This window comes from Pteropus medius, unplaced genomic scaffold, assembly GCF_902729225.1.
Source record: "Pteropus medius unplaced genomic scaffold, Ma_sr-lr_union100, whole genome shotgun sequence".
NCBI lineage: Eukaryota > Metazoa > Chordata > Mammalia > Chiroptera > Pteropodidae > Pteropus > Pteropus medius.
The window spans coordinates 16,735,905-16,749,656 of record NW_024345601.1 but is presented as its reverse complement, the minus strand read 5'-3'; the positions used below and the strand labels follow the sequence as shown (position 1 = coordinate 16,749,656).

The 13,752-nt window shown below is 34.1% G+C and overlaps 1 protein-coding gene across 1 annotated transcript in view; it reads right to left on the bottom strand.

Annotated features, from left to right (window-relative positions):
* UBXN4 (UBX domain protein 4) overlaps positions 1 to 13,752 on the bottom strand; it is a 32,574-nt gene that overhangs the window by 8,214 nt on the left and 10,608 nt on the right. The window contains exons 6-10 of the mRNA XM_039874560.1: positions 11,115 to 11,208; positions 5,717 to 5,771; positions 4,770 to 4,934; positions 3,544 to 3,671; positions 1,256 to 1,358 (exon numbers count right to left, since the gene is read on the bottom strand). Of these exons, the coding sequence (XP_039730494.1) occupies positions 1,256 to 1,358; positions 3,544 to 3,671; positions 4,770 to 4,934; positions 5,717 to 5,771; positions 11,115 to 11,208 (545 nt within the window). The remainder of the gene's footprint in view (positions 1 to 1,255; positions 1,359 to 3,543; positions 3,672 to 4,769; positions 4,935 to 5,716; positions 5,772 to 11,114; positions 11,209 to 13,752) is intronic.

Below are 13,752 nucleotides of genomic sequence, written 5' to 3'. Positions count from 1 at the left end.
GTCTCAAAGAATAAATGGTCCAAAATTAATCCACACAATACATAAAATACCCAGATCCAGGAAATTACATTGAGCAGCATCACAATAACTCATAATTTTAAGTCACCTATACTTATAAAATCTTAGACAGCTGTTTAACCAGAAGATTTCAAAGAAAGAGACTAATGCTTTCGTTTTTTTGTAATTTTCCACTGCAGGTCATATATATACCTCACCATCCTCATTCTAACATAAGGACATAGACAAACACAAAATTAGGTCATTCTATTGAAGTGAAGTTCTAAAAGGACTGAGATAGATCTTTTATTCCCCACCCACCCCAATGTGCCTCCCCTTCTTTACTTACCTGTGGCAGAGGCAATAAGACTCAGGCCAGGGGTACCCCCTTTTGGGAGGCCCCAGGTAGGGCTCCACGGCAAAATGAAAGTGGCTGTTTGAGTTGGTTACTATAAAGCTTAGAGAAAAGGGTTCTTAACATATGTTTTTATATTGTCCAGCTCAGCTCAGCAGTGGAGGAAGGCAGATAGCTTTTTAGGTATCCTTCTCTTGGGACCCATAAGTGAGGTAGCAGACTAAATGCAGAGAAGAGATCTAGCTAAAAGATTTGAACTCTAATTTTAACTTTGAAGTGATATATGAGACAAATACTGGTACATATAATGGGCCTAGATAATAAAGGACATCTGATGCCTAGAATACATTTTGAATAAGAAATCAATCAGAAAATAAAAACTAATTGGAAGTTACTCATAGATTTTGAGTAAGCTACTTTCTGGAAGTAAATTCCTAACGAAGATACTTGTTGCCAAATAAAGATTAATGATCTATAGACTTGGACAACTGGCAGATGGTGGTAAAATGGTCATCTCCAAAGCACTGTAAGCAACCTGCAGAATATGTGCAGAGGACCAAGAAAAACCATATCCTTTTTCACAGGAGACAATTCGGATCAGACCTCTGGAAAATCACTTGCTTTTCATTCCTCCAGTTGAGGGTACTAAGCAGTGAAAAAGGTTTCCAGAGCCTGTTGTATAATATCAGCAAATTCCTATTTTTGCTCGACAAGCACCTATGCTGTTTTTATGTGGCATTAATACATGAAAGAAGCTCCACAATACTCTAGAGGTCCTGTGCCTCCCTCCTGGGGATAAGTCATGACTTATTCACATTTTTCAAATTCTGCTTGAAAATTTCCCCTCCTATATTTTAATAACCTATTCATCTACCTTTACTATAACTCAAGACATAAACTTACCTGTGCAGCAAACTGCCTTGCCTCTTCTAGAGGAGCATCAGAAGGGAACTGATTTGTAAAGGAAGAACCATCAGGAAGACGAAACTGAATTCTTGCAATGGTGCTGTGAAAGCAGAAAATTTAAGTCAGCATCTTTACCTCTATTCTCAAATAATACCTAAAGTTACAGAAACAAAGTGGAAATGCATGAAAATAGGGTTTTTTCACAATGTCAGATCTTTTCACTTTTTAATTTTGATGAAGTCTAACTTATCGCTTTTGTTGCTTGTGATTTTTTTTTTGGGTGGGGGGAGTTATGTCTAAGAATCCATTACCTATTCCAAGGTCTTAAGATTTCCTCATTTTTTCCCTAAGAGTAAGAGCTATTTTTACCTTTTAAACTTAGGTCGATGATCCATTATGAGTTAATCTTTTATATGGTAGGAGGCAAGGGTCCAAATTCATTCTTTTGCATACATCTACTTGTCGAAGCACCATTTGTTAGACTATTCTTTCCTCATTGAATGGTCTTGGTACTCTTTTAAAAAATCAATTGATTAAAAATGTAAGTTTATTTCTGGAGTCTCGATTCTATTACATGATCCATATGTCCATCTTTATGCCAATTCCACAATGTCTTGGTTATTGTAGCTTTGTATTAAGTTTTAAAATCAGAAAATCTGAGTCTTTCAATTTCGTTCTTTTTCCAGACTGTTTTGAGTATTCTGGGTCCCTTTCATTTCCCTATGAATTTTAGGATCAGATCCCTGAAAAAATCTTGACAGAAAAACTAGCAAGGATTTTGATAGGGACTGTGTTGAATCTATAAATCAGTTTGGGAAGCAGTACTGACATCTTAACAAAAGTGTTAAGACTTGTACACTGAAAACTAGAAAACACTGTTGAAAGAATTAAAACCGAAATACATAGAAAGACATTCTGTGTTCTATAGATCAGAAGACTTAATATTCTTAAGTATATTTTTAAGTATTGTAAAATTTTAGAAAGTTTTAAAAATTTTTTTATAATTATGAAAGTAATGCTTATTAATTTCTTAATATGGAAAACACAGAAAGTACAGAGAAGAAAATAAATATTAACCACAATCCAACAAACAGGATATACTGGAAATCTAAATTCTTGTTTTTGCAACATACTTCTGTTTGGGGAATTGCCTTATCCCTGCTACATGTCATTCATTCTGGTATGATTATCAATAACATTTCTTCTACTGAGGGCTTAACAACTACCCCAACCAGAGAACCCACACGAAGTGACTGTGTCTGGAGGTGGCCACATCATCCAAGCAGGGCCAATTGGAATTTTCCTCAGTGAATGACATGAGCTTTAGGAGAAAGAGTTCATTTTTTCTATCTGGGATCAGGAACTCAAGGTCCTGAAAGCGCCATGAGGCCCTGGGTTCTCCTTACACCATCTAAGGAGTTTCTCTGAGATTAAAGCTAAAATAGAAGAAATCAAGAGATTAAAAAGAGAAAGAGAAAAAAATCCTAAGAATATCCTTTAGATCCCTGGACCTAACTATGCTTAACCAAATTCATCACTGGAACTCTCAATTGCAGAGCCAATGAATTCTCTCTTTTGCTTAATCCTATTTGATTTGAGGTAGGACAACTAAAGAATGCTAATACACAAGATAACTACAATAAATCATTTTGATGTATGTGCTGTTTTTTTGACAGATTTCTTGAGCCCTCTTTTTAAGTCATTTACAGATGCTCATCTTACAATGGGGTAACATCACAATAAACCCACTGTAAATTGAAAACTTAATACACCTAATCTACCGAACATCATAGCTAAGCCTAGCCTACCTTAAACATGCTCACAACACTTACATTAGCCTACAGTAAAGCAAAATCATCTTAATGCAATGAATACACGGTAGAGCACTGGTAGTTTACCCTCATGAAAGTATGCCTGACTGGGAGCTGCAGCTCTCTGCTGCTGCCCAGCATCACTAGAGTATCATAGCACGTATCACTACACTAGTAAAAGATCTGAAGCACAGTTTCTCCTGAATGCTTATCACTTTCGCATCACTGTAAAGTTGAAAAATCCTAAGTCAAACCATCATGAGTTGGGGACTGTCTGTATTTAGTACTGTTACATTGTAAATTCATATCCAATAACGAACTCCATTGGCAGCTGCCAAATTGGTCAATATGTCCTTCTGGAACTACTTATTATAGTCACAGCATACAACAGTTTTAAAAAGCAGCCTACAACTACAACCATTGTTCTCCTCAGCTATCACATACATACAGATATTTAAGCAAGAAATAAAGTACCTTCTTTCTCTTGCAGAAGCATCCCTTTTGACTTCCAATTCTGCCTGTTTGGCCAGCAAGGCAGCAGCTTTAGCAGCTTCTACTTCTTCCTTTGTCTTTGCAAAACGAGCTGCTCTCTCTGCACGATCCTTTAAAACAGTTGTTAGACATTAATTATTTTTCATTGTCAGAATGGTGTAATTCACACATTTCTAAACAAAAGGAACAAACACATATATGCATGAAATTCCTTAAAGTCATATGTTAACTTTATCACTCTGGATCTGGTATTTTTTTTAGTTTTATCAATTGCCAAGGACCAGAGTTGTTACTAAACAAACAGGGACTTGATTTTGGTCACTACTATATCTCCAGAGCCCACGACAGGTCTGGCACATAGTAGGTATTTGTTGAATGAACAAATGAACAAACAATATTAAGGTAGGCATGGTTTTCACAAGCATTACAACTGTTCAATTCTAAAAGCAATTGTTACAAAACCATCTTAAGCTTCTACTTATGTGTCTAAATCCTCTGAATGTCCCAAAAAGAATGCTTATGACTAGAGGAGACTGTTAGGTAACCATTTCTTAGCTTCTTTTCTAGGGAATCTTTGAAAACTATCTTCTGACTACTGATTAAATTCAAAACATAACATGGAGAAAAATTACTCTGAAAAAATCATCTCAATTTTATTTATTTTTGAATTTTCTTTATTTTTATTTTTTAAAGATTTTTATTAAAATATAGCTAACATATAATATTGTATTAGTTTCAGGTGTAAAGCATAGTTATGCAACATTTATATACTTAAAGAAGTGATCATCATAATATATTCAGCAGCCATCTGACACCGTACAATACTATTATAAGATTATTGACTATATTCCCTATGCTGTATACCAAATCCCCACAACTTGTTTGTAATATACCTGGAAATCCGAACTTATTCCTCTCTCCCCTACCGCCTTTTTTCAATCACAGTTGACCTTCAATATTATTTTATATTAGTTTCAGGTGTATGCATAGTGGTTAGACATTTATAAAATTTACAAAGTAATAAATCATCTCAATTTTAATCTTAACTGTATTTTAATTCAACATAAAATTTTTAGTAAAAGGAAGCTGAGAATTGGTACTCTTTGAGTCACTAAAATCTACAATTTTTGTGTGCATTATCTGGTAATAAACCAAAATCACTGTGCATAGAAAAACAATTTCATGTTCTAGATAAACTTAATACTCACCAATGCAATCTGCTGTTTTATACGCTCTCGAGCTGCCCTATCTTCTGCCTTTTCTCTGTTTCTTTCCTCTAACATTCTTTTTACTAATTCTTCTTCTTGCTTTCTTTTATAATCCAACATTTCTTTTCCAGTTTTTCTCCTCTCAATTTCCTTTTTAATCTCTCTCTAAATTAAAGAGAAAGTAATAAGTTTTATGAGCCGAAAACACAATTTAATAATCTACCCTAGAGACTATTATGTATGCAAAAAAGCTGGTTGTAGGGTACAACGAAAGGAATGAAACAACTTCATAAAATGTAAGGGGTGAGTAGAATTTATTACCAACATGGGTTAATGGTCAAATGTTTATCAATTTATGAATCTTTGCCAGTGGTTCTATTAAGATTACGATGTGGTCAACGCAATTTGAAAACAAACAGAATTATAGGTCATTGGTTTCTAAGATGAATACATTACCCTCCAAAGACAAGAAGTCAGTCATTTATATGGCTTGAAAAAATGATAACCTTCCTATATTAGAACCCCAAAGAGATGCTACAGTTTATGTGCACATGATGAGAAAAATGAATGGTGCACTAGAATGCAGCAAAACCAGAGGAAAAAATCAGCACAATGTCTACAAATTTTTTCTTCACACAAAAGAACTAAAAGTTTGATCTGCATCGAACAAATAATTTTAGTTCAAGTCCATTTTATTATTAGTGTAGAAAACTCATAGCAGAGGGAGAAATAAGCCAATTTATTCCTAGCAATTTACAAAAAAAAAAAAAAACCCACACAAAAAAGGTGTACACTATGATACTACTAAAGATGACAAATAATTCCTTTCATTACTACAACACTGACCTATAACCAGGAAGCCACTCTAGGTCTGCCAACGGAATAGGGAATCAAACATTCTCTTACCTAATGAAAGATTAAAACAATGCTTGGTATAGGAACTTTACCTGTTCTTCCTCTTTCCTTTTCTCTTCTCTCCTTTCTTCAAGTTTTTTGGTTAGTCTATATTTAAAAAAAAATTTTTTTAAATACATTAACTGAAACACATCATAGTAACATAAAATATATTTAGGAGATTCATTTAGCTAAAAATAACTGGGGAAATGTAGAAACAAACAAACAAAAGCTCCTGAAGGAATAGCAACAATTTATCTCCTTGACCCTGGCCCTTAGAAAAATCCATGATGAGTCAGTGGAAGCCAATCAGAAGCCTGGCTCCAGTTCTATGTGCCTTACCTCCTACTTACCATTGGTTCCCTTTCCCCACCCCAATCCACATCTTCAAATAAATATATAAATCAATGACTTACAAATGCTTTTCTCCTTATACAGAAGTAAACAGGAATATGGCACAAAGTTATTAAAAAGTAAAAGCAAAAAAACTGAAACTAATAATACCAAAACTAATTCCCAACTGTAAGAAATTCATCAATTAAAAACTAATGATTCTGAAAGCAGACAGTGGTAGTGGCTACACAATCTTGTGAATATTTTAAAACCCACTGAACTGTATACTTTGAATTTTATGACATGTGAATTGTATCTCGATTTTAAAAAATAATGGTACTTTCTCTGAGAAGAATTTGGGATACACAGGCGGATATATTTGCTAAAACTCAGCTCAACAACTTGTACCAGAAATCAAAAGAGTGCTCAAAGAATGATGAGATGTATGCTAAAAGGACAGAAGACCCAGCATGAAGGGAACTCTCCTAGCCAAATTTAGGGCAATTTGTACAGAAAAATAATCATAAGAGAAATAAACTGTAACACACTAGAGAAAAAAAGGATTCATAAAACATTTTACTGTTGAGGGGACTTATAAATTGGCATTAAGCACTCTGGAAAACTGGCCAGTATCTATGACTCACTCCTACATATTCCTACTCCTACAAATACACCCAAAAGACATGTTCACCAAGACATATACAAGAATGTTCATAGTGCCCTATTCATAACAGCCCCAAAGTGAAAACAATTCAAATATCCATCAATAGTAAAATGGACAAATTGTGGTATAGTCAAAGAATACGATGAAGCAATGAGAGTGCACCAACTACTGTCACATGCAACAACACAGAAAAGTCCTCACAAATACAATGCTGAGCAAAGGAGAGCAGACACAAGGAGTACATGAGGTATGATTCCATTATGATGCTTACAAATAGCAAAACTCATCTGTGGTGTTAGATTCAGGATAGTGATTATCTCTGAGAGGGAAGCAGAAACCAAGAAAGGGGCATCGGGCCACCAGTGCTTGTTGTACACTGGTAATTTCCTAATTCTGGATCTGAATGCTGGATCTGAATGAAGTTTACTGGAAAAAATGGGAGGAGGGGTATAGAAAGTAGGAAGAAGTGAATCATAGCACTTTTCTATAGAAGAGTGAAAGCTAGCTAATAAATGTAAAAGAAACAGAATTAGAAAAAAAACTTCACTATTTTTAACTACCAATGAAATAACTAATGGATATCAAATATCCAAATATTTGATGGATATCCAAATATCAATGGATGCCAAAACCACTGGTGAAAGTTTTTGAGGAATAGCATATTCACCATTTCAAAGAATCATCCTATAGATAACTCCTTAATTAGGGAAAAGGGTGTCTTTTTAATGAAAAAATACAACAGATATCATAACCAATGATTAAACTTAACATTGCTAATAATGCGTACATCTCATATTAGTTGCCTCTTGATGAGAATAATGAGAAGGACAAAACATCACCTAGGTGATGTTCTCATTAAAGTTTAACTTCAGTCTAGAATGACAGAACAGAGAACAGATCAAGGGACATTCTAGAAACAACTAGCCTAGACTCCAAACTTATCCAAGTCATGAAAAATGAAAACAAAACAACAACAACAAAAAACAAACAAAGAGGATGTTCTGGATTAAAGGAGACTACACTAAATTCAATGAAATGACCCTAGATTAGATCCTGAATAAGGGGGAAGAAAGTTATAAAGGACATTATTAGTATAACTGGGGTACTTTAAATATGATAGAATATTAGATAATCTTACTATATCAATTTATAATTTTAGTATGATAATGATTTGTTTAGTGTGATTATTAATGAATAAAATCTGAAAATGTCTTTATTCTTTAATTATATACCACCTATAGAATTCTTTTCTGAGAAAAAGAGATGCAATTTTTTTCTAATTTGGTTGAAAAGCCCACTGCATCTTAATGACAAATCAACTGTTTCAACACGTCTGCATCTGGGAATCTACTACTTAATTTTATTGGCCTGAGCATAGGTCACTGGGTATATAGACTCCAGGCTCCAACCTAGGCTGGAGATTCTGCTCAGAGACAACAGAACCTCAGTCAATGTTTTTATTATTAGGAGATACATCCTCAAGTATTTGGAGTAAAACGAAATGATTCCTTCAATTTTCAAATGAATCAGCAAAAAGGGTTGTCATTATACCATTCTTTCAACTTTTTGAGGCTGAAATCTTTCCAAATTAAAGATTGGAATTGATGACACTATATATTATCTTTCCCAGATAACTGTGCCAATTTTTAAACCTAATATGAACAAAATAATGCATTTTAAAATATTTGTATTTCACATCTTTTAGCTTTAAAAACAAAACACTATATATTTAATTAGTATTAAAAATTTTTTTTGAGTCTCACAGTTACAAATCAATCCATTTTTTAAAAAATCAGGTTTACTTCCTCGAGAAAAGGCAGTTCAAGATAGAAAGTCACTTTTTTCCCCAACAAGATTACTTTTCCTTCAAACTAAATGAGAAAAAATCCTAAGACCTAGTATGGAGTAATTAGTTTTTTAAAAACTAGGTCTCTGGAAAGAGATGTTACAGCTTAAGAGGAAAGTTAGAATACTACATTTACTAATCCACACTGCCTAATTTTATAGCTAAATTTTTAATTTGTATAAAATATATTTTAAAATATCATCAAAGTTAGAGAAAAATGCATGAAATTTTGCTTTACAGAGCCTGGTATTACATAATTGTGTAAATATCGGAATATATTACAGGGATTAATGGGTCCAACTTACATGGACTGAGAAAAAGCACTGCAGTTCAATTCTCTTAGACAGGGAAACTAGCAGCACGTTAGGGCCCAATAACCCTACAGAGGATGAGTCGGAGGCACCAAAGCACCACAGAGTCTATGATAGGACAGTGGAGATGAAGGCAACCTTAAGGGTATAACAATGATAAGCAAAGGAGACACCTGGGGGACATCTGGAATAGAAATGTTATGTTATATAGGTTGATGTTTTTAGTTATTGTCATTGTCAGTGAATCAGATTCCACAAAAGAACAAAATTCCTAACTGAGAACTCAAATGAATAATATGCAGGACCTCAAGTGAATTAATTAGTATCAAGACTTTGGTTGAATCTGATAAATCAATCTCAGCAACAATTTGAAGTAGTTACATGATTTTAATTATATGAATATAACTTGGAATTTTCAAAAATTTTCTAAGCGGTTAACAGTTACTTTCCAATGAAAACTGTTTCATTAAGTTTGTCAACATTTCACTCAATTTCAATATTAGCATCCTTTTTTAAAAGACCCCAGCCCACATATATTTCATACAACAGACCTAACAACACAAACTTCTTAAAAAAAATTGCATAAAGTGCTCATCTCCAAAAGCACTTTAAAGTTTTTTTTTCAGTTTAAGGAATCTCAAATTATAGACCCACTCTAACCTGATATGCTAATTATAAAAGTAATAGTGCTCTGTGAAGAAAATTTAGCAACCTGAGAATAAAAGCAAAGGACAACCCCCAATTCCTTTTTCATAGATACTAGTATAAACATTTTGTTGTAGGTCTTAAAGTGTCTTTATCTGACTCACTATACTATGTAACACATATACACCAGTGTGTGTACATATAACTTTTTAAAATTAAAATGGTGTATTATATTTGTAGAACCATATAGGCAGACACAGTAGATATTCCCTTACATGAGAACAGAAGCTATTAAGAAACAACAGGAGGCGGGGGTGATGGGATGGGTGAAAAAGGTGAAAGGGATTAAGATGTACAAACTGCCAGTTATAAAGACAGACACAGGAATATAAAGAACAGCATGGGGAATATAGTCAATAATACTGTAATAACTATGTATCTTGTCAGATAAGCACTAGACTTATCAGGGCTTGGTGATCATTTTGTAAGGTATATAAATGGCTAATCACTATGTTGCAAACCTTAAACTAATGTAACATTGTATGTCAACTGTAACTGAAAAATAAAGAAAAAACAACAGAAACTTTCCTTTCCCATTGCAATTAAATAGCACCTGACTCCGACCTACAATAAAGGGCTATCTGCTGTGTTTCTTCTCATTCCCCGCCAAGTTTCCAAATCCTTTTCTGATTTCTGATTTTCACTTCACCCCAGGGTGGTACAAGTATGGGTGCCCAGTGGTAGGATCATTGTTAGCAAAACAGAAGGGAAAAAAAAGAGGATGAGCTCCTGGGAAACTCTGGTTCCCTGCTGCCACTCTTCCAGCCTTATACCATTTCTCACCACTGTGAGAGGATCTACCCTGCTTTTTACCTCAAGATCCTGGCCCTGCCTTAACTCTTACGAAGAGCAATCAGAATCTAGGTTTTGCTAAAATGAAGCTGATCTTTATAGTCACGAGTGAACCCAAATACCCAGATGTCAGCAATCATTTTGAACCTGTTACTTTATAGCTCTATGTGAACAAGAAAACGTCAAGTCTCTATAGAATTTTTAACTTTCATATAATACTAAGTGGTTCTAAGTCAAGATTAAATAATATTCCTGCTTATCCACTTACCATTAACTTATACAACTTCTAAGAATCTTAGTATAAAAGACTATGATTTGCTAATTACTACACCATTAAAAATATTAAACTAGAAACTATGAAAAGTCAGAAGTTTGTATCTGATTATTAGACCAACTTATAACACATGACACTTAATAGACATCCACTTATGCAGAACCCAGGCTCAGTATTCAGTCATAAAATTAGTTGAAGTTCTTGCCCATCTGGAACTTATTATCCTATAGCATAGAGAGATAAAAGCAGAAGTGACAGATGGAAACACACATGTACTAAAATGCCAGAGAAAAAAAGACTCTTAGAATGATAAGACCTAAAGCTGACTGATCACTTCAGAGATACAGAAGAATTTTACTTTTAGAATGTTATCTTTATAGATAAAAAAGTTGACCAGGTAATAAAAAATTTCAACCCACAATTCTGAAACTTCATTTGTGTAATTTTAGTTTTTACTTGAATTAATCAAATAACTAAAAACCACTGTCTTTTTAACAAAAATACTACTACAAAAGTAAGAGCAAACCTTTCCACTCTGACAGTGAGGTCCTCTGCAGGTCTCTGATTTGAACATCCATTATTCTCCTGAGATGGCGTGGCATGATCTAAACTTCCTCCTCCTTATTAAATAAAAAGAAAAAAATTGCATTTAATGCCGATTTTTAAAAGGTATAAATCTTCTGAGTTATAACATTTGTTAATCTTGTTTCTTATACATTACATATGTTCCCTAAGAAAGGTGCAGGAGATAAGAAATGAGGAATTACTAATTCTGAAGTTTGGATCTGGACACAATAGTATATAAATAGGAAATAAGGCAGTTAACCAGTTGAAGGCCACCAACATAAAGGTCAGAGGGAAAACATGAAGAAATATAAATCTGACAAGAGGGAGTACAACAAAAGCAGAGTAAGCATGCCTGGCCAATGGAAAGGCTTCACTCTAGAGCAACATTGTCCAATATCTATGTTGTCTAGTTACAGGAGCCACTAGCCACATGTGGCTATTGAGCACTTGATATAAAGCTAATACAGGTGAGAGACTATATTTTTAATAGTATTTTAATTAAAACAGCCACACGTGGCTGTGGCTATAGTACTCAACAGTGAAGCTCTAAAGGCAAAGTTTGATCCTGTGTATCAGTCTAGACTTACACTGGCCCGAAAGATGCTTCTGTAGACCAGAGGGATTCCTTAGAGAAGCTGCTTTTTGTATGTATCTACACTAGTATTCTTTTAAGAATTTCCTGAAGGATAGAATTTTGTCCTGGCCTGCTGCAGAAGACAGCTATAGTCTGGTACTTCTAGAACCTCTGCCATTTCCTTCTTTACCACTCACTAACAACTTGATTCCTCTTTACATTTTTGATCTTTGTATAAGCAAGAACTAAGGAGCAACAAAGTCTGCATTTAAGACCTATTCTGTCACTTCAGTAAATTAATCTCTCTGTGCCTCATCTGTGAAATGGGAATAGTAACTTCATAGAATTATTATGAGAAATGTGTTAAAAGAAGTAAAATGCTTAGGCTTTTATCAAGATTGGCCCATAATTAGCCTTTAGTTACCATAGCCAAAGTGAAAATATTAGAATTACTAAGTGGAGCCAATGGTGCACATCTCTTCCTACCTTTACATTTACCTAGGCAGCTTGAAATCAGCCAGAGGAGTAGTATTTACACCCTGGAAAGTAGCGAACACTACAAATAAAGGCTTTTTCCCCCAAAGAGCCTTTGTTAAATATTTACCAGGACACCGCTGAATGAAACCCTTGGATAAGCTGATAAGCTATTTCATCCATAAAGTTATGTCTATATTCTGCATTTTCAAGTCATTTACAAAATGTCAAAGACAGAGAACTCTGTAGCATACCATTAGAAATCTTCCTCTATTTGACATCTATCCATTTTTCTTTATGAGTCATAAATCCATCTAACTATATTGTTATACAGCACTTTTTCAGCTTGTCCACAGGATACCTTTAAAAGTTTTAAATTTTTTGCTGTTATCAAGATATGAATATCCTTGGCATTCATTTATTTACTAAAGAAAAGTGATTAATTTCCTACTGAACACACACTTAGAAAAGTTTTGACTTACAATTTTTGACTTTATGATGGTGCAAAAGGAATAGTCAGTAGAAACCATACCTTAAATTTTGAATTTTGATCTCTTCCTGGGCTAGCGATATGCAGTTAAGTTACTGTCCTGTGATACTTGGCAGCAGCAGCCACCCACAGTTTCCAGTCAGACATGCAATCATGAGAGTAAACAACAAATACTCTATAGTATTCTGTGTTGACTGTGTTTTTTTGAAATTGTGCTCTGAGCATGTTTAAGGTAGGCTAGGCTAAGCTATGTTGTTCAGTAGGTTAAGGGTATTAAATGCATTTCCAACTTAGACATTTTCAACTTTGTCGAGACATAATCCCATAGTAAGTCAAGGAACATTTGTATTCAAAATCAAAAGGGAGTGAAAAATTTTGAAAATAATAGGTAAATGTAAAAGATAACTATTCTGCTACACACCTAAATGGACTACATTCATAAGAGTCCCCCAATCCTGTATGCATCAAGAATTTTTGTGACCTATGCATGTAAAAACCTTAAAATGAGACTACTGAGAAAGGATCTGAAAGCTGCTCTTCAAATATTCAAAACTTGTTATGCATAAGCAGCACTAAAGCAATGGAAAATTATAGGTCATCAAATTTCAGCTAAATATTCGGAAGAATTTTTCTAAAAACTAGGGCTTCAAAAACAGAATAGGCTTCTTAGACATGGTAATGCCTCTTCCTGTCATTAAATGTATTCAAATAGAGGCTTGATGATTATCTATCCAGGATGATGGAGTAGAATCATCTTTTAGGATGTGAATGTTCTAACTTCTTGATTTATCTAACCTAATGTTACTTAATACAAAGCTGTATTACATCAAACTCTGACCACGATTCCTAATACACAATATAAAATTTCTTTTGCCTTTTCTATCACATGCCCCCTTCAGTCACACCTCTATTTCTACAAGCTCTATTTTACAATTGCCTTTTAATTCTAATTTTAAAATTCTTAAATATGCATAGTATTTTATAGGTTAAAAAAACAATTCCAGATACATTAGTTCATTTGGACCTTTCAAAATCCTCTGGCTCGGACGAGATTTATAA